We start from the raw sequence: 24,058 nt of genomic DNA, 5'->3' as shown, positions 1-24,058 counted from the left end.
ATTAAAGTGGACCTCATAATAAAGACCTTGTTTAAAACTCCAACACCCTCAAAGCCATCACATATGAGGATGGCATCTTCTCATGCACAATAATGAAATCTCTCTACGTAAAAGCACTAGCGCTGTTTAACTACATCAAATAGCATGCACCAGCCATTTTCCTCAGCACATAAAACTGAACAGATACTATACTGTAGGCACAAAAATGTCTTAACCCAAACTTGCTAACAACAAACACATCACACACCTGCCAATTTCTTGGGAAAATGATAAAGAAGATACCAGTTATTAGAGCCAACAAAATACAAACTCCATCCTCTATGACTACTAGCCCGATTTTTTACTATGTTGCTGCACATCAGTTATGCAGGCCATTCTACTTTGTACTGACCTCTTGACTGCCTTTGATACAGTCTTGCCATTAAGCCCTGATCAACATCCTGTCCACACACATGGGGTTTGATGACAATAATACACGGGTTCTACTCCCTATCAAACTGGTAACTCATCCAGGTGGGCACCTCCACATTCTTACAGCTACCGGTGACTTAATTAATAATTAAAGAATTCATCCTGTCATCTAGTGTTATTGGCAATCTTCATTGGGAGTGAGAATCTTCATTCTGTTCATGATCAGGATAAGTATGAACGCCTCCAAAGTGTAGATTGAAGACCAGAAGCAAAACCAAGTGACTCATACCATTTACAATTTAGGCCCAGACAAGCCATGATTTACCAGACTCAAACTTCAAAACTACAGTCCAGGCATGTGATCTTCTGCACCTGGGTGATGGGAACAGCATACTTGGCTACATCCTCCATTCTTCTCTGTTCTACTGAACAGAGTCTTATATATTGCTGCTTGCCTTATTAAAGGGCTAATGACTTACAAACACATACCTTCCACCTTAATGGACATATGCAAGCTGCCCCTACAGTGTCACATACAAGATAATAACATTTCAACAGAAAAACATGCCATCGAAAGAGGTTAATGTCACACACAAAGTTATGACAACATCTGAAATTCATAAAGGAAGTTCATCAACAAAAGGCCCAAAAGAGAAGCCAGTTCAAACATTAAACCCAAGTTCAGGTTGGGTAAGTTACTTACCTGTAATCCTAGTTCTCTTCCAGGGGTATCCTCATCAAAGTCATAAGCACTGAATATTCCCGCCCATGTGCGGGGACCCCGGAAATAATAAAAATATACATGTAAAAAACATACATATATACAGCTCTGTATATGTATAAACATATATCATTTTTTCAAAGCAAATGCAGCCCCTAAAAAAGAAAGGCTAGGCAATGTATAAATACATATCCAATAAAACATATAGGTATAATAAAACGCCTAAATCTCTTTTTTTTTTTTTTTTTTAATGAGGTAAACACTCATGAGAAAGCAAAAAAAAAAAAAGAGAAAAACTGTGGGAAACACAGATCCACAACACATTGCTAGCCTGCAGGCTGCATTGCAATACAATACCATAGAGACTAAAAAGCCCTGTATAGGTAAAAACTGGCACCGTGCCTTTAAGGCAGCCCTGGCTTCCATATCCCATCATGCCTCAGGGGTGACAGTTAGGTCAGTTGTTCTTTGCGGGACCGTAGTCCTAAACACAAAGATATATCCTTTCCATAGTGAATAATACACTTCTTCTCATTTGCCTGGGGAGGTGGGTGGGTTGCTTATGACTTTGATGAGGATACCCCTGGAAGAGAACTAGGATTACAGGTAAGTAACTTACCCTTCTCTTCCAGGGGATCCTCTTCAATAGTCATAAGCACTGAATAGAGTAGCAAGCTCACCTTCCACCTGCAGGCAAATGAAAAAAAGATTGTACCACACATGGAGAAAGAGAATCATGAAAATGATTATGTATGGAACAGATTCCTCAAGGAGGCTTGTCCTACTTGAGTGTCTGCTCTGGTGTCCGAGTCCAGACAATAGTGTCTGGTAAAGGTGTGGACAGATCTCCAAGTGGCTGCCTTGCAGATCTCGGAGAGTGGGACATTATTGAGAAAAGCAGCGGTAGCCGCTTTTCCTCTTGTCGAATGAGCTTTAGGGCGCGTCCCCAATGGTTTCTGAGCCAGTTGGTAGGCCAATGTAATACATGAAACAATCCACCTAGCAATGGAACGTTTAGATGCAGCAAAGCCCATACGGACAACCCCATAGTTCACAAACAGTTGATCAGATTTCCTGACATTCTTAGTCCTATCTAGATAGAATTTTAGGACCCTTTTGACATCTAGAGAATGCAACGCCCTCTCTGCCGGAGAGGAGGGGTTGGGAAAAAAGGTTGGTAAGGAGATGGTTTGGTTTACATGAAACTCCGATACCACCTTAGGAAGGAACGAGGGATGAGTTCTCATCACTACCCTATTGAGATGAAACGTAGTGTAGGGTTCTTTAGAACAGAGGGCCTGTATCTCACTGACCCTCCGTGCTGAAGTGATGGCTATTAAAAAGGCTGTCTTCCATGTGAGGTGCTGTAGGGTAGCCTTATGAATAGGCTCAAAGGGAGAACCCATGAGCCTTGACAGAACCAAGTTTAGCTCCCAGGAAGGAGAGGGAGGTCTAACAGGGGGATAGACCTTCTTGAGACCTTGCAAGAAATCCTTCACCACCTGCACCTTAAAAAATGACTGCTGTGAAGGCGAACGCCTGTATGCTGTTATGGCTGCTAGGTGAACCTTTATGGATGAAAATTTCAACCCTGCCCTCGCTAAATGTAGAAGATAGGGCAAAATTACATCCTCCTGGCATTTAGTCGGATCATAATGATGCTGAGCACACCATATATAAAACCTTTTCCACTTACAGAAGTAGGAGTGTCTTGTCGAAGGCCTCCTGGCTTCCTTCAGTATGGACATACACTCTTGAGGGAGGTTCAGATGGCCATACTGGAGGACTTCAGGAGCCATGCTGTTAAGCTCAGCGAGGGAAGGCTGGGATGGTAAATCTTCACCCGCATCTTGGACAACAAGTCCGGCCTGCACGGCAGCCGCTTGTGGGGGCGGATCGACATGTGTAGGAGATCCGTGTACCACCACTGCCTCGGCCAGTCCGGTGCTATGAGTATCATCTTGGCTGATGAATTCTGCAACTTGGTCACCACCTTGGGGATTAGTGGGAGAGGTGGAAAAGCGTACACAAATGTCATTGACCAATTGATCAAAAGGGCATTCCCTAGGGATCCTGGTCGATGGTATCTTGAGGCGAAGCCTCGGCATTTTGTGTTTTGCTCGTCCGCGAAGAGGTCCACTTGCGGACGCCCCCATTCCCCGAAGATGTCTTCTAACACCTCGTCGTTTATTACCCAGTCCTCTGGTTCTTGAAAATGCCGACTGAGTAAGTCCGCTTGCACGTTGAGCTCTCCTGGTAGGTGCACCGCTTTCAATGAGATGTTCCTTGCTAGGATCCAGTGCCACAGGGACTGAGCTTCCAGCGAGAGCGTCCTGGATCGAGTACCCCCCTGCTTGTTCAGGTAGTACATTGTGGTGGTATTGTCCGTCTGCACTAGAATGGTACTCGTTGTGATCGCAGGCAGGAACGCTTTGAGGGCTAGGTGGACTGCCCTGAGCTCCAGCATGTTGATGTGGTACAACTGCTCGCTGCTGGACCACTGTCCCTGAGTTTGCAGAGACCCAAAATGCGCACCCCATCCCTGAAGGGATGCGTCGGTGATTAAGGTCTGAGTTGGGGGCTCTTGATGGAAGGGGATCCCCACTTGTAGATTCATTGGCTTCAGCCATCACTTGACTGACTGCTTGGCTGCAGAGGAGAGGCAAACTTTTTCTTCCCACAGGGAGTTCCTTTGATCCCATTTGTCCTCGAGATCTTGCTGGAGAGGACGCATCCTTAGCCTGGCATTGGGCACTAGGAAAATGCAGGATGCCATGGCCCCTAGCAGAGATGAGATTTGCCTTGCCGACGACAGATTGTTGGTTATAATCTGCCTGCCTTTTAGAATAATGGATGACTGTCTTTCCTCCGAAGGAAACACTTTTCCCACTCCGGAGTCTATAGTTGCACCCAGGTAGTGGATCCTCTGCGTTGGTGAAAAATTGGACTTTTTGGCATTCACTCTGAGACCCAACTTGCGACACAAGTTCAGGCATAGCGACAGCTGTGACCGCACATTCTGAGGCGATGAGCCCTTTATTAGCCAGTCGTCTAGGTAGGGATAGACGAAGATTCCTGCGCGCCTCAGAGCAGCCGCTACTACTGCCACGCATTTTGTGAATACTCGAGGAGCTGACTTCAGGCCAAATGGGAGGACTTTGAACTGATAGTGAGAGTTGCCTACCACAAACCTGAGAAATTTTCGATGATCCCGCAGGATGGGAATATGGAAATATGCGTCCTGAAGGTCCAGCGAACACATCCAATCGCCCATCCGGAGAAGAGGATATATTTGGTGGAGCGCCAGCATGCAAAATTTTTCCTTTCTTATGTGTTTGTTCAGTATCCGTAGGTCTAAAATGGGTCTGAACTCTGCCTTCACACTCCTCTTTTGAATGAGAAAGTATCTGGAGTAAACTCCCTTTCCTCTTTGGTTTTTGGGCACCTTTTCTATTGCAGATTTGAGTAGAAGCGTCGCTACCTCTTCTCTGAGCTGCTTCAGATGCTGGGATGAATTGACAGGAGGAATTGATGGGGGGTGACTTCTGAAACGAAGTGAGTACCCATGACGCAGTATATTCAGGACCCACTTGTCCTTTGTGATGGATTGCCACTCTGGAAGATGATGTGCAACACTTCCTCCCACCGGAGCGGTGGACAGCATCGGAGGAAGCGGCTTCTCATTGCTTCCCCGGAGCTTTGTTTCCAGCATTAGACTGCCTGTTGTTACCCCGTCCCCTGGATGGTTTGCGGGACTGGTATTGCTGTTTCTTTTGACCTTGCTGGTCCTGGTTATTTTGCCAATGAGGGGTTTGAACCCTCTGTTGGTAATTGCGCCTGTCATTTCCCTTGCGGCGTCGAAACTCTTTTCTCTTTTCAAGCCCGACGGCTTTCATGGTCTCCAGCTATGCCTTCATACAGGCCATTTCTTCGTCTGCATGGGACCCAAAAAGAGAACTACCGGAGAAAGGCAGATTTAGAATTCTTGCCTGCGCTTCCGGTTTCAAGGCCGTCAATCTAAGCCAAGATGATCTTCTGGCTGTGATCCCGTGTGCATATTCATGCGCTGCCAGTGTTGCCCCGTCCGCCGCTGCACTTATGACCTGGTTAGAAACCAGACTTCCCTCATGCAAAATTTCTTCAAAGTCCCGTCTGTCCTCTGATGGAACTTTGTCAATGAACCTCTGAAGAGAGTCCCATAATGATCTATCATAGCGCCCCAGAAGCGCTGAGGCACTGGCCACCTTTAAGCTCGAGGATGCTGAGCCGCAAACTTTCCTCCCCCAGGAGTCTTGCGTCTTACTGTCTTTATCTGGTGGCACCGTTGAAGACCCAGCTACTGCATGTGTCTTCCTGGCAGCGGCGGTGATGACAGAGTCCGGTGGAGGATCTGATCTTAGAAATAGAGGATCCTCCGGAGCTGGACGGTACTTTTTTAGAATCCTCGCCGGCGCCGTTTTGGTGGTTGCTGGCGTGAGAAAAATATCCATTACTGGTTGCAACAAACCAGGGACTAACGGCAATAACGGGCGTGACACTGTGCGTTCATGAAGAGTTTCAAAGATTATGGATGAAGTGGTCTCCTGAACCGGCATAGGGATATTTAATTTTGCAGCTCCTCTACACAACACTTCCTGAAACGTAGAAATATCATCCACCGGAGATACCCGAGAGGGTGGAGTCTCCGAGAGTGTCGGTGAATAATCCCTTCTGGATGATCTAGAAGAAGGGGAGGTAGAAGGGGTCCTACGGCGCCTTCTCTCTGATCTGGTCGACTCTCTTCTGCGGGAGGAAGACCTGGATCACCTTCTTGGTGTTCGAGAGTGACCTCGAGATTCTCTTCCCCGAGAACTTGGTCTGATCGGTCTCGCTGGGAATTCAATGCCCCTTAATCTTGTTAGTGATGCCCTTACTGCGTCAGGCATAGCAGAGTCCTGAGGCATCTCCCTTACGGGACTCTGAGGTACCGCATTGTCCTCTTCCTGCAAACTTTCCTCTCTTGCAGGTACTGGAGATTGATGCACAAGCTCTGGTGATTCGGATCTTGAACTTGAGCCCTCTGATCCTGAAGGCGAGATAGATATAGGACGCGGTGACTCAGGAGTTGTATATATCAGTCTATGAGGGGATTTGCGCCTTGAGACTGGTCGAATCGTAAAGCGAACATGTGACACCTCCTGCGTACCCTCAGCAGAGGGCTGCCTCGACGGTGATAGGCCTATCACCGGAGATCTTGGACTCGAATCCTCGAAGCTCAGAGCTTCTTGTCTCGACGTCGAGATCATCTTCGACGGAGGCCTTATGTACCTCTCCAAAGCTTTGGAGACCTGTGAGGACGGAGGCACCTGCCTCGACGTCGACTCCAACGGAGGCATCTGCCTCGACGTCGACTCCGACGGAGGCCCCTGCCTCGACGTCGGTCTTGACGGAGGCATCTGCCTCGACGTCGACTCCGACGGAGGCCCCTGCCTCGACGTCGGCCTTGACGGAGGCGCCTGCCTCGACGTCGGCCTTGACGGAGGCGCCTGCCTCGACGTCGACTCCGACGGAGGCGCCTGCCTCGACGTCGACTCCGACGGAGGCGTCTGCCTCGCCGTCGTTCTTGGCGGAGACTTCTGTCTCGACGTCGAATGCTCCGACGACGTCGAAAGCCTCTTCGCCGACGAACGATGTTTCCTCGACGGCGATCTTGATTTTGACGGCGATCTTGGTCTCGACGTTGACTGTGTAGATCGCCTACGTACTTCTTGCGACGTCGACTGATGTCTCGCAGACCTCGACGTCGAACGATGTCTTTCCTTCGACGACGAACGATATCTCTGTGCAGACGTCGATCGATCCTCTCTTGACGTCGACAGATGCTTTTTCGACGTTGAACTGTGGCGCCGAGTCCTCGACGCCGATCTTTTAGACGCCGTCGACTTCGAACGCATCCGCTTCTACGCTGAATCTAAAGTAGACGATGATTTTCTCTTTGCAGCATGACTTCCCCTTGACTCCTCACCTCTCAGCGACGATCCCGCCGCTGGAGTCTTCGACGCCGAGCCCGACGTCGATGGGGAGCAAACAGGGACCAACTGCTTCGACGTCGACCGTTCTGCTAAGCCGTACAGTCTAATCCTCTCCCTCTCCTTTAAAGTCCTTTTGGAAAGGTCTTTACAAAGATGGCATGTTGCTGGAGAGTGAGAGTCCGGCAGACAGATAATACACACCTCATGTGTGTCTGAAGCAGCCTTCTTTTTTCCACAAGATGGACATGGAATAAATAAAGAAGGCATTTTTCTGACAAAATAGCAAAAAAAATCAGTCAGAAAAACACAGGATACTAACTTCCTCTCAGATGTTATAAGAAGAAGTCCAAAAAATCTTTAAGTTGTAATAATTCTTGACTAAAGAGTCAAAAAAGAAGAGAGCTGAATTCCAGGGTCCTGACTGAAGGAGCCGGAAAGAACAACTGACCTAACTGTCACCCCTGAGGCATGATGGGATATGGAAGCCAGGGCTGCCTTAAAGGCACGGTGCCAGTTTTTACCTATACAGGGCTTTTTAGTCTCTATGGTATTGTATTGCAATGCAGCCTGCAGGCTAGCAATGTGTTGTGGATCTGTGTTTCCCACAGTTTTTCTCTTTTTTTTGTTGCTTTCTCATGAGTGTTTACCTCATTAAAAAAAAAAAAAAAAAAGATTTAGGTGTTTTATTATACCTATATGTTTTATTGGATATGTATTTATACATTGCCTAGCCTTTCTTTTTTAGGGGCTGCATTTGCTTGGAAAAAATGATATATGTTTATACATATACAGAGCTGTATATATGTATGTTTTTTACATATATATTTTTATTATTTCCGGGGTCCCCGCACATGGGCGGGAATATTCAGTGCTTATGACTTTGATGAGGATCCCCTGGAAGAGAACACTATTTCTCTTCAGAAAGGAGCATAATCTCTTCAAGGGACATTTCCTATCTCAGAAAACTCCCTGCTCCTTTACGCCCTGGGTGAAGTATATGAAGATAGCTACACCATTCTTTCTTCTACGACCTCTTTTCATATTCTAATCATAAACTGTTCAACAACCCATAGGACAAACTGCTCCCTATCTAGGTTTTCCAAGTATAACTCACAATACAGAAAATGATCCTGTGCACTACAGTTGCTGATGTAATAAGTTGCCCAATTAACTCTTCTGACAACTTGCACCCCTCAAATCATCCAGGGACAAAAGAGGGTCTAACTCTACCTGATGAAATGATTCACTTGCTTGCAGAGCTTTCAATACATACTCACCAATCTCCTGCAGAAGCCTCACAGCGTCATTAACTGCACGAATGTCTGGGCTCTCCAGCGCCTTGGAGAGAAATTCGACTGCCTGAAATAGATTAAACAAATTCACATGAAGCCAATCTGATAAAGAAAGGTAGGGACAAACATCATATGCCGTTTTAAAACCTATGGGGCAGGCTTCTAAAGGCAGGGAACAAGTGCAGGAGCCAAGCCCATACTGAGCCTAGACATATCATGTGGTAAAAAACGCTCAACAATAATACCGTCATGCTGCTAGACTTAACTTGAGATCTCAAAAATGGCACTCTGTGTATAATTTTTTTTTTTTTTTTTTTTTTTTAATCAGTGAAATAGCAAGACATGGACTCAATTCAGTTGGAGGCAACATCAACAAGAGTGCCAATGTAGGAGCAATTCATTTTCATGAAGAGACAAAATAAGATAACGATTGAAAATTAATCTTAGCTGTTCCTGCAGCAGAAGAGGGCAACGTGGTAAAACCTAAAATTAAACCAAATTCTGAGTAAGACTCAATAATGTATTTCTACATGTAGACTACCTACGCTGCACACTGTCAGAGCATAATCTGCTTCTACTGACAGTGTGGTAGGAGTGTTAAACATCCCCTATTCCGACCTGCAAACTTCTGGTTTCCTTTCTACATGACCCAACATTTACAGACCGACTAGCTGAAGTAATAAGGGTATACTTCCAACAAAACCACAGCACAACTGTGCATGTAGCCATTGAATGGGAGGCCTTCAAAGTAGTAGTCCGGGGACATTACATTAGCCAACAGGGTTAAGAAAACCCTAGAGGGAAAATTAACTGTAATGGACATAACCATCCCTGCAATGGAGGGGAAGCAGTAGTAAATCCCTTAATGGTACACAGCTTATTGGATAAAAAAGAAAAATATGCCGCTTCTCTGGAGCTGTGTTCTCTCCACCACAAGGAATATTTTACTAAAACAATCATGTGGAGAGAGTCAAAGTTGGTAGGTTACTTTCATGGTTGATACAAATAGAGGGCAGGGGAACCCCCATCATGCAAATAAGGAGCCCAGCCAAATCACTAATGCATTCACAGTGAGACAATGTCTTCCAGCACTATTCAGAATTGTAAACTACAGAAGTACAGGCCCTAGAGGGTGATAAAGAGTCCTACCTTGATACATCCGAACTTCAACAGGTGTCCAAGGAGGTTAAGGGGACACAGGGAGTAACTATAACCAAGGTAGGGATAACAGCAACTCTCAATGCCAGGAAGAGAAGGCTCAAGAGCCAAATTCTACCAGATGTATGCTTTTCTTATAGCACAATGTCTTGCAGAGATGTATGCAGGTGCACTGGAATGGGGTACATTACTCACCACCACAAAAGAGGCCTTATTAGTATCCATCCCTAAACTACAAACGGACAACCAAGATGTGTCCTTCTACAGGACACTCTCCATGCTTGCTTTGGATTATAAAATTCCTAGCATAGTTTTGGCTGGTCACCTACAAGAACTAGTCCATAATGACCAAAATAGATTCAGTCCCAAAAATCAATCCTTTTTTAAGTATCAGGAAACTATTCAAGATCTTAAAGAAAAACTACAAAGCCACAGTATCAGAAGGCAGTGCTTTTCTCAACAGACTTAGAAAAAGCATTTGAAACATTATACTCAGAATATTTATGATCCATTATGAAATGCATGAATTTCGGGAATGTACAACTGATTACACTACCATATGGAGACTCCCAGATAAGAGTGATTACGGGTCAAAGCAAATCCAGGGCATATACAATATTCAGGGACACTAGGTGGAGGTGTTCCCTTTCTCCAATGCTATTTGCATTAGCAGTAGAAACCATTACAAGCATCATTTGGATGGAAGGGGGGCATTCCCCTAAGAAAAGGAGAGCATGTAAACTTGCTATATGGAGACAACCTGCTTCTGTAGCTTCAGGGTAGGGGGTAGCCGATTAGGAACTGTGCTTCCTGGCACCTCAAATCTAATGGCTGGTTAAGTATCTTTACACGATAAAGCTAGAAGAGTAAAGGGTCATAGGTGAATCATAATAGGAGGTAGCACTGGTTGAAATGCTGATAGGATCCTCACACCGCAAGATGAGGAAACTTAAAACTTCTCAGAATTGCCCTACACAGGTGGAGGAGTTTATTTAAGAGAACCAGGTTATGTCAGACATATGCTCCAACCATGCCCCTGGTGGGCCTTCCTACCACCAGGGTGGCGGTTCTTCAGTGCTCGAAAGGGTGTGGGATTGGATGGAAACAGGAATACTCGCCACAGATTACGGTTATGAACCTGGGGTAATTCAAAGCCTACCTTCATACTGGAGGAGGATAGTCTACCAGGGGCTCAGTTCATGACGTATGGAGCAGTGGTTCAATCAATAAAGAAGGCATGGGCTATATGCTGTGGTTGTAGTGTGCTTCACTTGTGTGTGTTCATCAAAAGAAACAAAAACAATAAGAAGGATTTAAACAAAAAAAGATGGAATGGGCACATTGGAGCCACAAACCCTTGTGGTGCTGCAGTCTCTCCTCACCTTTGTGAGTGACTGTAGACTGATATCCTGGCTCTACAATGATTAAATATAGCTTGACATGTCTGCCAACTAGCTGAGAGTGGAAACCAGGTAGAGACCTAAGGGATAAAGAATGGGATATGATTCTGGAACACCCAAATAGACTCTTCAGGAAAACTAGATTCAACTATACACAATTTAACTACCTGGATATTATTTACCAAACATCCCACAAGGTAAACATTGTTGAGGGAACTAAAGATAAAATGTGCTTCAGCTGCGCACTAGTGGATGCTGACTTCCTGCATATGGGCTGGAGTTGCCCTATAATAGCCCGCTTTGGGTGGGTCACTGCTGAAATGGAAAGAGCATTAGACAGGGCGCAATTTCATAACTTGGAATTATGCTTGCTAACCTGATGCTTGCCCAAAGGCCAGACAGTGGGCACCACGTTTCTGGACCTGGCCCTAGTAACAGCCAAGGGAACTATAGTGATGTACTGGTCCTCGCCATTAGGTCGGACCCATAGCAGGTAGAAAAGCATGGTGGAAAGAGTGGATAGCCATGCAGGATGAAGAGACAGTCGACGATTTCAGATCTCTTGGTGGAGATATTGAATTAATTTGATGAGTCTGAAGAGTAACCCCTGCACTAATTAAGTACTGGGAACGCAATGGTGGGAGATATGGACACTAACACAATAGGTGGGGAAAAAGCTGAAGGACACTGGCTGCTTTTGTTAATGGCAGAACTAATAACTTCGAAAGAAATGGAAATGAAACTAGGCATCCGGTGGCATTACGTTTTAGGTTGGATAGTTAAGGTTTAAGGCTTTAAGTAAAGGTACTAATAAGTGGACACACTGGAAGGTACACCCCAGACTGCATAAGAAGCCTGAGGGTCTCTTCAAAGTGAGCTTGCATGTGTGTTATTAAAATTATCATACTTGAATTGCTGTATAACTCAACCTTAACAATATAATAAAAAAACAAAAATCAATAAATAGAGCTTAAAAAAACATAAAAATCGAGTGTGAAAAATACATTTATTGCAAAGGCTAGACTACTTACTGTCATTTCAGGCATATGAATCTTGGCCTGAACAACTAGGTTCTCCAGCGGTGTGCGGAGGATTTCAGGAACTTGAAAATCGTCCATTTTCTCGAGCCGGTCTCGAGTGAAAAGGTGGTAAGAGAAGCCTGGCTGGCAGCGCCCAGCTCGCCCACGTCGTTGTATCACATTAGATTTCGATATCCATGTTGTTTCCAAGCATGAAACCTTTAATAAAATTATTTTCATGATCATTAAACAATTATAAACTCTTTTTTATACCATGAAGTAAAAAAAAAACATTCATGAGACTTCTAAATTACAATCAGGCTCCAATAACAGCAGATCCCAAAGCTTAACACTTGTCATCAGGATTTTCTGATGTCACAGAATTGTAAGAAGAATGAGTAAAATCATATAGACACAGATACTGCACTCATCAACATCAAAGTTCTTTATTCGATTTTAATAGTAAAATCATAAAAGGCATAGGATATTGCTAAACATTTACATACAGGTTGCCATAGTCAAACTCGTTCATGTATAAAACCCCCCACCAAAAACATACAAGAAAAAAGCAAACAGAAGGAGAAGTTAGAAGATGTAAAAAACAATAGAGCAGGCCTGTAAAGTATTGTTAATCATTGTATGGTCACAATCACAGTGGGGCAGGTCCAAGTAGGAGAAACAGCCGTCATTAGAAGGGATAAGGCAGGGAAATAAATTCAACCTGAAATGAGTCAACAGACGACGTTGATATTGTGTCATATTCCAGGTTAAATATGGTTCTATGTTGCTAACAGTTTGCACTAAAATTGCATGCTGCATAGAGTGTTTCATTAGTGCAAGGTACTCGTGCTCCGATACCAGCTTGTTCCTAAGCGAAGATGGGGCCATTTTGCCAACATAATGAATTAAAACAGAGGTATTGTCATACAGATCGGACCACCATAGGGGCCGCAATTTACCTGCCACAAACGCCAGCCACGGGATCAGGGAAGTTGTTTCCAATTTTAAACAGCCCTGCAAAATTGATCTACTTAAACTAGTTCCTCCTTTAACCAAATCGAGTTCCAGAGCTTTAAAGGGACAAGGCGTAGCTGTTCGATGAGAAAGTCTAAGCTTAACTCCTCATGTACAATTTCAGAGGGTATTCTTTGGGGGACCCCTAAAAGACCTCTTAAAAATTTGTTTTCAGCTACTTGGAGAGTCGCAACCCATCCATAACCCTGTAATCCACTACCGTAGCTCACTAAGGGGATGCACTTGGCCCTGTAAATTCCCTAGACCGACTGGACGTGCGTGAGTCTGAACCGACAGGAGAAATATTTAATGCTGAATGTCATCCTATTAAAAGACAAAATATTCTGGGTTATTAGTGAGTGCTAGTTAAACTCCGAGCCTAGTAAAAGCCCCAAATACTTGAGGTTTTCTAACCGACTGACTTGTTGGCCTTCAAAAACATGTTTCATCGTTTTAGTATTGGGGGGCCCAAATTTCATAACGTGGGGCTTGGAGAAAGTTGTTGACAAATCAAGGCTGCTCATAAAGTTGATAAAAAGAATAAGAAGTTTTTGTAAGCTTTTAGCTGTACGGGCAATTAAAACAGTGTCATCCGCATAGAGCAAGGTGGGTATAAGACGACCTCCTGCTTTAGGAACGTCAACACCAGGTACTGTCAAGGATTGCTCTATGTGATTGATATAAAAAATAGATAAATAAGAGGCTAAAATACAACCTTGTCGCACCCCGCGCCGCAATTTAAGTTACTCGGTACACTCCCCATTGGGGCCAAACCCGACGCTGGCTGAAAGGTCAGTGAGCAAATCATGCAGAAATCTTTTTAAAACTAGGTCTACGGCCATCTGTTCCATCAGGGACCAGACCATGGAGCGGTTAACTCGGTCGAAGGCAGAGCTAAGGTCCATGAAGGCCAGATGGACTGCCCCCTTTTTAACCTTAGTGTATTTACATGTTAATAAGTAAAGGTTTTCTCTATGCTCCCCCTTCCGGGGCGAAACCCATATTGTAAGTCAGTTAAAAAGCCTCTGTCCTTGGCCCAATCAGCTAGGCGGTTTAATAAAATCTGGCCAATGAGTTTCAACTCTGAGTCTATGAGGGAGATGGGCCTGAAACATGCTTGGTCTGATCTATTGCCCTTTTTAAAAACTGGGACTATTATCGAATTGGACCAGGTTAATGGGAGAGGGCTGGCAGCTGCGGCATTTAGATGTGATGTCAATAACAGGGCCCATAATTCAATACAGTTTTTAAAAAGGTCCCCTGGAACCCCGTCAGGCCCTGGAGCCATATTAGATGGTAATTGGGAGATAGCGGCTCTAACCTCAGATAGGTGGAAAAAAATGAAGTCGCCTGTCTGGTGGTCTATTAATGGAACTGGCTCTTCATCTAGGTTATAGATAGCCGTAAAACGGTCAACCCAGGCCTGGGGAGGAATAGTGCAGGCCGGATTGGAGAGATGGTCGTTACTAAAGAGAGGAGAATTAACGGTGTTCTGAAAGGCAGAGCTATTGCAATGCCTAACAGCAATTAGTAACTTTTTTCATGTCTCCTCTTTAAGTTGGGCCTTATGTTCCTTGCAAACCATTCTAAAAACAGCCCTGGCCTTCCTGATCTCTCCTTTGTTACGTGGCTTCGCCTGAAAAAGGTCCCAAAGATCCTTGTGAGTTTTGGAGAACCGGTTGTCAAACCATTTTTCTGCGTGCGTTCCCCAAGATGTAGCTGTTTTACTGAGTGCGGATATAGTAAACATACATATATTAAAAAATGACGCCAAAATGCTGTGCGGTGACTCATCTTCGGACAAACATATCTCAAATTCGTTTTGACACAAGGAGCTCAACCTTCGATCCTGATCCATCGGGGTCAGGAGCTCTTTATTCAAGGGTATTGGACCTGGTGATGTATTATCCTAATGAAATAGTACTGTTACTGGGTTAAGATTACTCGTGTGATGACTTAAAACCTTAAAATCTAAAAGTGCAGAGAAAAAGCAGCTAGAAACAAAAATATAATCAATACCAGTACAATAGGCACCTCCCCCCAAATGTAGGTGTTCTCTCATATTGGGGGTCCTGAATGCTATCCATTAAGTTCATTAAATTGAACTCGGAAACAAGGCTATTTGCGGCGTCACCTAGGCAGGAATGTTTAAAATGCGCCTGCGGTTCAAATAAGCCTTCAGAGACAGAATCCCTGGTCACTGTGCATGATTGACAGGGGTGCAAATTAAAATCTCTGGCAACCCCAATAGAAGTAAAAGGTGGTTTCGTTATGCACTCAATTTCTGCCTCAGGTCTGTTGCCTTATTAATAATCCGTACTGCTAAAATCCAACTTTGCACAGCAAATTTTTTGAAAGTGGTTATCTCACACAACTATCCACCACATTCTTAATGCACTTTGAATTAGAGCATTTACACTACACCTCTCTTCTACACTGCCTTGAGTCCTGTTTAGGTTTCGCCTGCGACAGCACATGAGCTACTTGCGCATGCGCTCTCGCTTGCGAAGGCGTCCTGTGTACAATATGGCGCCTTACCATTCGTTTGCTTGTCACTCTACTTTGCTGCCTCCTAATTGGCCAGTGTGTGCCTAGACGCTACTTCCTGCTTCTTCTGTGGGGCATGGACCAAGAACAGATGGATTAATCCTAATTAGTGTCCCTCCGCTTATTGCGCTGTGATTCAGGTACTGTTACCATTGTCTGTGGGTTTCTTTCCCCTCTCCACATGCTAATGTTTCTTTATGGTTGATGGTGCCTCTTTATAGTTGTTCCTATTTATCTCCTCAACCCGCCATTTGTTCAAGTGTCTTTACCCCCCCCCCCACCCATCAACTATTCATATTGCTTTATCGCTGCCCTACCCCTCGTAGTTTGTGTGGCTTTATCCTCACCCACCTCCCCCTTTGTATGCTGCTTTACCCCCTCCAACTCCACAATTAGTTTTGTTAATAAACTTGCAACCCTGTGGTTCATGTTAGTTTATCCTCACCCCACCCGCCTCGTTTTGCTGTGCTTTTTACTTTGGGTATTTCTCATGCACCTCAAAGTATATTTTCATTTATACTGGTCCCGTGCCTCGATATGCGTGCTTTTGAGTCTGATATATTTAGACCGCACAGGTGCGCGCTGCATCTCTACTGAGACCTAATGCTCTGGTGTTTGCCATCTTAACTGTCTGCTAGAAGAGCAATCCTGCTAAGATGAATGTTCTATCCTTTTTACCTTATTTACAGGCTTTGTTCCCTGAGCAATAAGGTTCTTGCTGATATTACCTCCAATCACGATATAGTGTTTTGTTTTCATTGCATGCATTTAAATGTGGCGATCGCAGACGGCTACAGCAAGCGTTCCCCTGGTCTTGCTAAGGCTCTGAAAGTATGGATCAATCATCATTTCTCCCCCACAGAGACACCAGCAAGAGGGCCAGCTGGTTCACCCCAGAACTCCTTGCCTCCAAGCAAGCCTGCCGGAAACTAGAGAAGTAATGGCACAGTGAACAAACTCCGGACAGCCACGCAGCACACAAGGACGCCATCCGCAACCACCACCACCTCATCAGGGCGGCCAAGAAGACCTCCTTCAAAGACCGCCTCGATAACAACGCACACAATAGCAAGGAGCTCTTCAACATCGTGAAGGAACTCTCCAACCCCAGCTCCCACACCAACGACATCCCGCCGTCGCAAGCCCTGTGCGACTCCCTCGCCACCTTCTTCCACCGCAAGATAGTAGACATCCATGACCGCTTCAACACCCAGACAGCAACACAACAGACCCTCCACACACCATCGACCACGACCCCCTGCTAGCCCGGGCCAGCGTGAGCGTCGACGACACCATCAAGACCATGAGTACAATCCACTCCCGCTCTCCGTCAGACCCATTCCCGCACCACGTCTTCAACAAAGCAAGCAGCTCCATCGCACCCCACCTGCCCAACGTCATCAACCTCTCCCTCGAGACCGCGACCTTCCCAGAGAGCTGGAAACACGCCGAGATAAACGCCCTACTCAAAAAACCTAAGGCAGACCCAAGAGACCTCAAGAACTTCCGGCCCATCTCTCTGCTCCCCTTTCCGGCCAAGGTCATCGAGAAAATCGTCAACAGACCGCTAACCCAATACCTCGAAGAAATCAGAATCCATGGACCCTTCCCAGTCAGGGTTCCGCAGCAACCACAGCACCGAGACTGTCCTCATCACCGCCACCGACATCAGGACCCTGCTGGACAACGGTGAGACCGCAGCACTCATCCTCCTAGACCTCTCCGCCGCCTTCGACACTGTCTGCCACTACACGCACGCCGCAGGCTCTGGAATGGACCACCTCCTTCCTCTCCGGCAGAACCCAGAGCGTCCGCCTCCCCCCATTCTGTTTCAAAGCCTCAGAGATCATCTACGGCATACCCCAGGGATCCTCCCTCAGCCCGACACTGTTCAACATTTACATGGCCCTGCTCGCACATGTCGCCCGACAGCACAACCTCAACATAATCTCCCACTCAGACGACACTCAATTGATCCTCTCCCTCACCAAGGACCCCACCATCGCCAAAGCCAACCTCCACGAAGGAATGAAGGCCGTCGCCGACTGGATGAAGATCAGCCGCCTGAAGCTGAACTCGGACAAGACGGAGGTCATCATCCTCGGCTCCAACCCCTCAGCCAGGGACGACTTCTGGTGGGCGACGGCACTGGGGGCAGCCCCGACCACGCAAGCAACCTGGGAATCATCCTCGACTCAACGCTCTCAATGACCAAGCAAGTCAACGCCGTCTCCTTCTCCTGCTTCAACACCCTCCGCATGCTCCGCAAGATCTACAGATGGATCCCGACAATTACAAGAAAGAAAGTCACCCAAGCCCTCGTCAGCAGCAGACTCGACTACGGAAACGCCCTCTACGTGGGAGCCCCGACCAAGCTCATCAAATGACTACAACGCATCCAAAACGCCTCGGTGCGACTGATCCTCGACGTACCACGACAAGGCCACATCACCCCCCACTTGAGAAACCTGCACTGGCTCCCCGTCAACAAGAGGATATCCTTCAAGCTCCTCATCCACCCATACAAAGCACTCCACAAGACCTGCCCAGCCAACCTCAACAGACGGCTCTCCTTCTACATCCCCAACCGCCAGCTACGCTCTGCCGACCTCTCACTCGCCACCGTCCTGCGCATCCGAAGAACAACCACCGGCGGGTGATCCTTCTCCCACCTCGCCGCCAAGACATGGAACACCCTCCCACTGAGCCTACGACAGACCTGCTAACCTTCAGGAGGATGCTCAAGACCTGGCTGTTCGATCAGTAGTGCCCCCCCTCCCCCACCACGCCTTGAGACCCTTGCGGGTATGTAGTGCGCTTTACAAATGATTGATTGATTGATTTCTCCTGTTAGCAGTGCAAAGCCTCTCTGGGACAGTGGGCTGTTTCTCTGATGTGTTGTGGTATTTTAAGGATTGGTTACAGGAAGTTACTTAATAGTAAACTTACATCCCATGGTAGCTTGCGATTAAAGATTGGCAATGATTTACTATCTCGTCTCCATATTAGGCGGGCAGGAGGGGAAGGTATTATGACAGTGACATACAGCTGAATTAATTTCTTTACAAGACACTTCTTTTAAAGCTATGGCTATATCACAATGTGCAGCCAAAATGTACTTGCAGCAGCCAAGACGACGCAGGGGTGAGTGCTTTGGTTCAGAGTGTAGCACTTCAATGATTCGAATCCCAACACTGCCAGTATCACATTTTACCTGTTTATTATTGTTACTATATGTTTTAATTTAATCACATGGGTCAGCAGACACGTCCTGATAATTATCGGACTCCTGTACAATACATTCTTAATGTATTGATTCAATATGTCAATTTCTGAACGTTCTGGATTGCCTAAAATAAATGTGTCCATGTCATTTCATATGAGCATGCATACATCTATGCATATCATCTCCCAAAGGCGTATGCTTATGAAAATATGCTTTGGGCAGGCCATGATGAGTTTTATTTTGTTTTTACTTTCTTTTGGCCAATGCTGCACAACATTGGCAAAACCATAAGTACTCAAAGGTAGAGCCCTTTTGCCTTTGCCAATGCTTGTTCAAAACTGGCGCCCCACGACTCCTGCTGAAAAATCATGTCATGCATTTAACCACTGCTTCCGTTTAAAACATACTAATGTTATTCCTACACCCTTCACCACCATGCTCTTCATTATGGGTATCTTTGATAATTGAATCATCACTGAACATCTAGGCATATGCATGGCAATGCGAAAACACTTCTATGAAAGACAAATTCCCCAGTCAAACAAGCCATTTGAAGTTTTCAATGAAATTCGTGTACAAGGAAAAACCCAGGAAATGGAATCCAATACAACATCACTGAAAAGGGATGTACCACTTGATCACGAAACAGAGAACTGAAAAGAACTCAGTCTGTATATCCTTACCCATTCTCGTCTTTATCAGAAAAGTTGGCAAATTGATAAAAAAAATTAAGGTAGATACCGATAAAAAAGAATTAGGATTAGAGGTAATTTGCTTTTTTCGTCATTGGGTTTTCATTACTATTGATGAAACACAACAGAAATGGACGGTCCATGACTTCTGAGGGTAAAGCAAAAGTCAGGAGAAGAGCAGCGTCTTAAAGAAAATAGTAAAATTTAAATACAAACTGCATAATCAAGCACGCTCCTCAGACATGCTTGACCTAAATGACTTTTTTTTCAAGGTGATTTTGACCTCCAGTTCAAGGTCTGAAGCAGAAAAGAACATTTTCGAGAATACTTTCTGCAACATACACTAATGACAACTTGTTTAGAGCCAAGAAATGCACTTCAAATGTGGCCTAAAGTAAATCCGAAGCACTCGGAATTCGGTTTATATATAAACTCTATAAACACATGAGATAAAAACACGCACTTAAACCCACACTCACAAACACCCCCATATTACAGTGTTGGCGAAAATTACTGTGGTTTTGCTTTTCTTGTTTAGTCCAAATCAAGTGTTTTATGACTCATGAAGCTCCTCCAGGTGACTCGTCCAGGTGACAGACTGGAACTAGAAATTTGAAATAGCTTTTCTGAGTCGATATGTGGCACTTCAGCTCTGACTCAGCTCCCGGATCCACCCTAGGCACGACTTAACAGAACCATACAAGGCACCACCCTGGAACATGGGATTAAGTTCCCATTCAGGTCTCACCTGGTGTTAGCAGCGCGCATGCGCTGCTCTCGCCATGCAAGTGCCTTGTGCAATAGATTCTTCCAAAGCTTTCCATGCACACGTACGGATGGACAAAGATGGCTGCTCTCGCCATTCAGCCAAAGCTAACATGTGAATGCCTTTTGCGATCAATTCTTCCAAAGCTTTCCATGCACGCGTATGGATGGACAAAGATGGCTGCTCTCGCCATTCAGCCAAAGCTAACATGCACGCGTACGTACGCACAGTGCACAGTCCGACGCCATCTTGTGCCAAATAGCTTTGTATGGTCATGGCAACACACACGGAGGGACAAAGAAATGCACGCGCATGTGGACAGCCCGCATGCTTTCGCTTTCCTTCCCTCGGGCATGGCAATATTCTTTCGCTTTCCCTCCCTGCTGTAATTTAGTTTACAGGTAGCAGTACATGAGAATGAACTTTAAATTAACCGGCAGCGCTGTTTACAAATTTGTGGCAAGTCATGAAGCGAACTGACAGATCTGGCAGTGCTTAATTCACCAAAGGGACTTTGGTTGTGCACTCATTTGGACAAAAATTACGCCTTAAGGTATTTCCATGAACTTTTCGAACTTAATTGGAGTGTGTATACGGTTGAGGTTGCATTTACCTTCAAAGTTACTCACCTCAACGTCTCAAGCTGCAAGATTGCACGGTGGCCGCGTGTCAGATTATGCAGAGTGTATACGCTGGTGAGTGTAAGCTCCGATGTCGGCTCGTGCTGGGAGCTCATTAGCCTGCAAGTTACTTGCCTCGAGATTCCTGGATTGGTATTTGTGTGACGCGTGTCGATCTTGTGTGCGTCACACATTAGGGTACTCTGGATTGGTGTCGCGCAACGCCTGTTCTCATCACACTACGGCGTATGGTGACGTTTAAACTGCAACTTCTGATTGATGTGATGCACGTCGTCTGTGCTTCCCAGAATGCAGCTATGGAAGGGTGAGTCTACACTGTGCAGGAAAGGATTTATGTGGCTGTTTATTTGATTTATTTTTAAAGGTTTTATATAGCGCTGGCTAGACCCGGAGGTATCAGAGCGCTTTACATGAGTATCAAACCACAGTTGCAGGTTACATCGTTATAAAGGCTGTGCTGCTGTTGTGAGGTGTTCGCTGCCAAGAGAGGGGCAAGCTTGTCATGGGCAGCACGTGGAATAGGGTCCTGGTCTTATGGCGAGTATTGCAGGGTGCGTTCAGTCAGGCGCGTTGTGATGTGTGTTGCCAAGGTGCGTCTGCGCAGTGGTGCCTGTCCATGTCACAGGAAGACTAGAATCACCCTCAAGTGGTTGCAGCGTACGGGAAGGATTGGTTGGTGTTACCTTAAAGGGAATGGCAAGCAAAGGAGCGAGCCGGCTATGGACAATTGGACCTGAAACAACCTGCGGTACCTTTAAGCAAAAGAACTGTGTAATATTGTGCTGATTTTATTCAGGTGAGAAATCGCTCACGGGGGAGGGGGGAGGACTTTGATGGTTTTGGTCACTTTTATCCTTTGCCATCATAAGTTTGGTGATGATGCTATGCTATGTATTTCTCTAGTTCTGTTATCATTCTGTTGCCATGTGTTTATGCCATATGTGATTTCTGCCTAGATGTGTTTCTTTTATGCAAGTCTGATCTTCTGCATGTGGATGTTTTTGTATCCCCAGTATGGTGGTGTACGGGTGTTATGCCACGCTTATTTTGCTGTCTGAGTGCGTTATTTATAGCATGCTGATTTATGGATGCTATTGATACCCTGGGGTAGAGCTTACTACACAGTCACACACAGGCCAAACACTGTCCACAAGCCCCTCTGATATAGCTGGGCACTGCAAGTCTGAACAAGCATTAAAAATGCAATAGGTCTAGCCTTTGATTAAGTTAAAGCCATTTGCTTTGCTATACAATACCATTAGCAAAGCAACTGGCTTTAACTTAAAGGCAAGACCTATTGCATTTTCAATGCTCGTGTTATACCCTAAGAGAGGCAAGTCTAACAAGATTGAAACTGCCTAGTGCCACAAACATCTTAGGACCTTATCAAAGAGTCGGATTACTAGTCTTAAAAACGGGAAGGAGGGTAGGATCAGTAGGGAATTTGCAGGAAGTTAGAGTATCTACTAGAGAGATCGTTTCCAAAGGACAGGAACTTGTTCTACCCGCAGATTTATCACCTCATAAATCAACATCTAAGCACTATTTCCAAGTTGGATGGTCTGCCCAAGCCAAGAAGTCCTGTAACAAAGATCTAGCAAAATGGCCATCTCTGACTTCAAAATCGAGGCAACAATGCCTGGAGAAAGTTGGGCCAAAGCTCACATTGCATCACAGCAAATATCCAAAACAGTGACATCTCTGGACTGTGTTGAAGCGGTAGTCTTCAACCTGGTGGAATGGGCTCTGAAACCCTCATGGGGCTGCTTCTTGGAGACGAAGACATAACATATCTTGAAGATCTGCTTTAAATTGCTCTGCCCTTCTTGTAACCAGCATAGCACAGTGAATGTTGGTCATCAACACCTCAGAAAGAAGGGGGGGCGTGGCTTGCAGTCAGATGGCGACGGACGGGTGAGCTTGAAGCTCCGTGCCGGCCCACTACTTTATCAGCTTTAAATTACAGCCCTGTCCTCGGAGGTGCCTCTCGAACCTTCTTGATGCGGAGTGCAGTCCTGGGGAATGGCTTAGAGCCCCTGCCTGGCGGATTCAGGGCGTTAAAACTACAGCTGCGTCCTCGAGGAGATCCCAAGTGCGTGCCTCAAGATGGCGCCGGATGGGGTGTTGGACCTCTGGAGGCCCACAGAGCTCTCGCAGGACCCTAAGTGAGAAGTCCTGCAGCCGAATTGACGGCGTGCAGAGAGGTGGGGACTGGCGATCATCGGAAGGGGATACATTGTGAAGCATAACGGAACGGACAGCGGTGCTGCAGCGGAGACTCGGGCCCGGCACTCCTCTCTCTCCCTGGTGGGATCGGTAGAGAGAAACTAGCAGAGTTACACCGTGTGACGCAGTTTGCTTGCACCGCATTGGACTCGCCGTTGTACGAGAGGAACCTGGACCGGGCCCTTGCTTGCCGCTTGCGCCAGCGGGTGAGTGCTTTTCCACATGTGCTGCGGGGGCTCCCTCCCGCCTCTTCCGTGGGCTGCGTGATACCACCGGCTGTTTGAGGTGCATGTGCGGACCAGAACTTGATTGCGCGGAGGAGGCGTGGGGCCACCTGGGGCCTCCCGGCACCCTGCACTACTGAAGTAGCGACTGCGTTCTCTTTTGCCGGGGCAATTTGTATGATAAGATCGCTGCGGAGAGGTGAACATCCGGGGAGTTCTTGAGGCCCGAGCAACGTGGACTATACGAAGTACAGGTGGAACGTTGCATGGCAGTATTATAGTGTCTGGGACGAGGTGACACGGGGCTGAGTGCAGCAGGTGGCCTGGACTGAAGGGGCGGCCTCGCCTCCATCTGCACGATGGGGAAGCCTAAAGGGAAACAGGCGATGGCCCAACCAGATCAGGAGGATCTGGGGCAGGGGGTGCGACAGCCGGCTTCGCCCCAAGTGCCCGCTGAAGTAGGAGTGCAGCAGCAAATGGCTTAAAAACTGCAGGCTATCACGGACACGAGGGAGGCCCTACATCAGGACATTGCTACTGTGTCGGTGGGCTTGGGGCTGCTGCGTGCCATGCACGCCAAGTTGGCAGATAAAGTGGAGCAGGTCGATACATCTCTGGCAGCTCTGGAACTGGCACAGAAATCCCTTGGTGAGCAGATAGGAGACATCTCACATAGATTATTGGTCCTGGAAAAAAGGGCAGAGGACGCT

At 46.3% G+C, this 24,058-nt stretch overlaps 1 protein-coding gene across 2 annotated transcripts in view; it reads right to left on the bottom strand.

The window, feature by feature from the left end:
* Window positions 1–24,058, bottom strand: part of DHX30 (DExH-box helicase 30) — a 574,174-nt gene that overhangs the window by 181,025 nt on the left and 369,091 nt on the right. For both annotated transcript variants that reach the window (XM_085628644.1, XM_085628645.1), the window contains 2 exons: window positions 12,025–12,231; window positions 8,421–8,502 (listed from right to left, as the gene is read on the bottom strand). In XM_085628644.1, the coding sequence (XP_085484770.1) occupies window positions 8,421–8,502; window positions 12,025–12,231 (289 nt within the window). The remainder of the gene's footprint in view (window positions 1–8,420; window positions 8,503–12,024; window positions 12,232–24,058) is intronic.

The sequence above is a fragment of the Triturus cristatus genome, chromosome 10, assembly GCF_964204655.1.
Source record: "Triturus cristatus chromosome 10, aTriCri1.1, whole genome shotgun sequence".
Lineage (NCBI taxonomy): Eukaryota > Metazoa > Chordata > Amphibia > Caudata > Salamandridae > Triturus > Triturus cristatus.
This window is presented reverse-complemented; position numbering and strand designations above follow the sequence as displayed.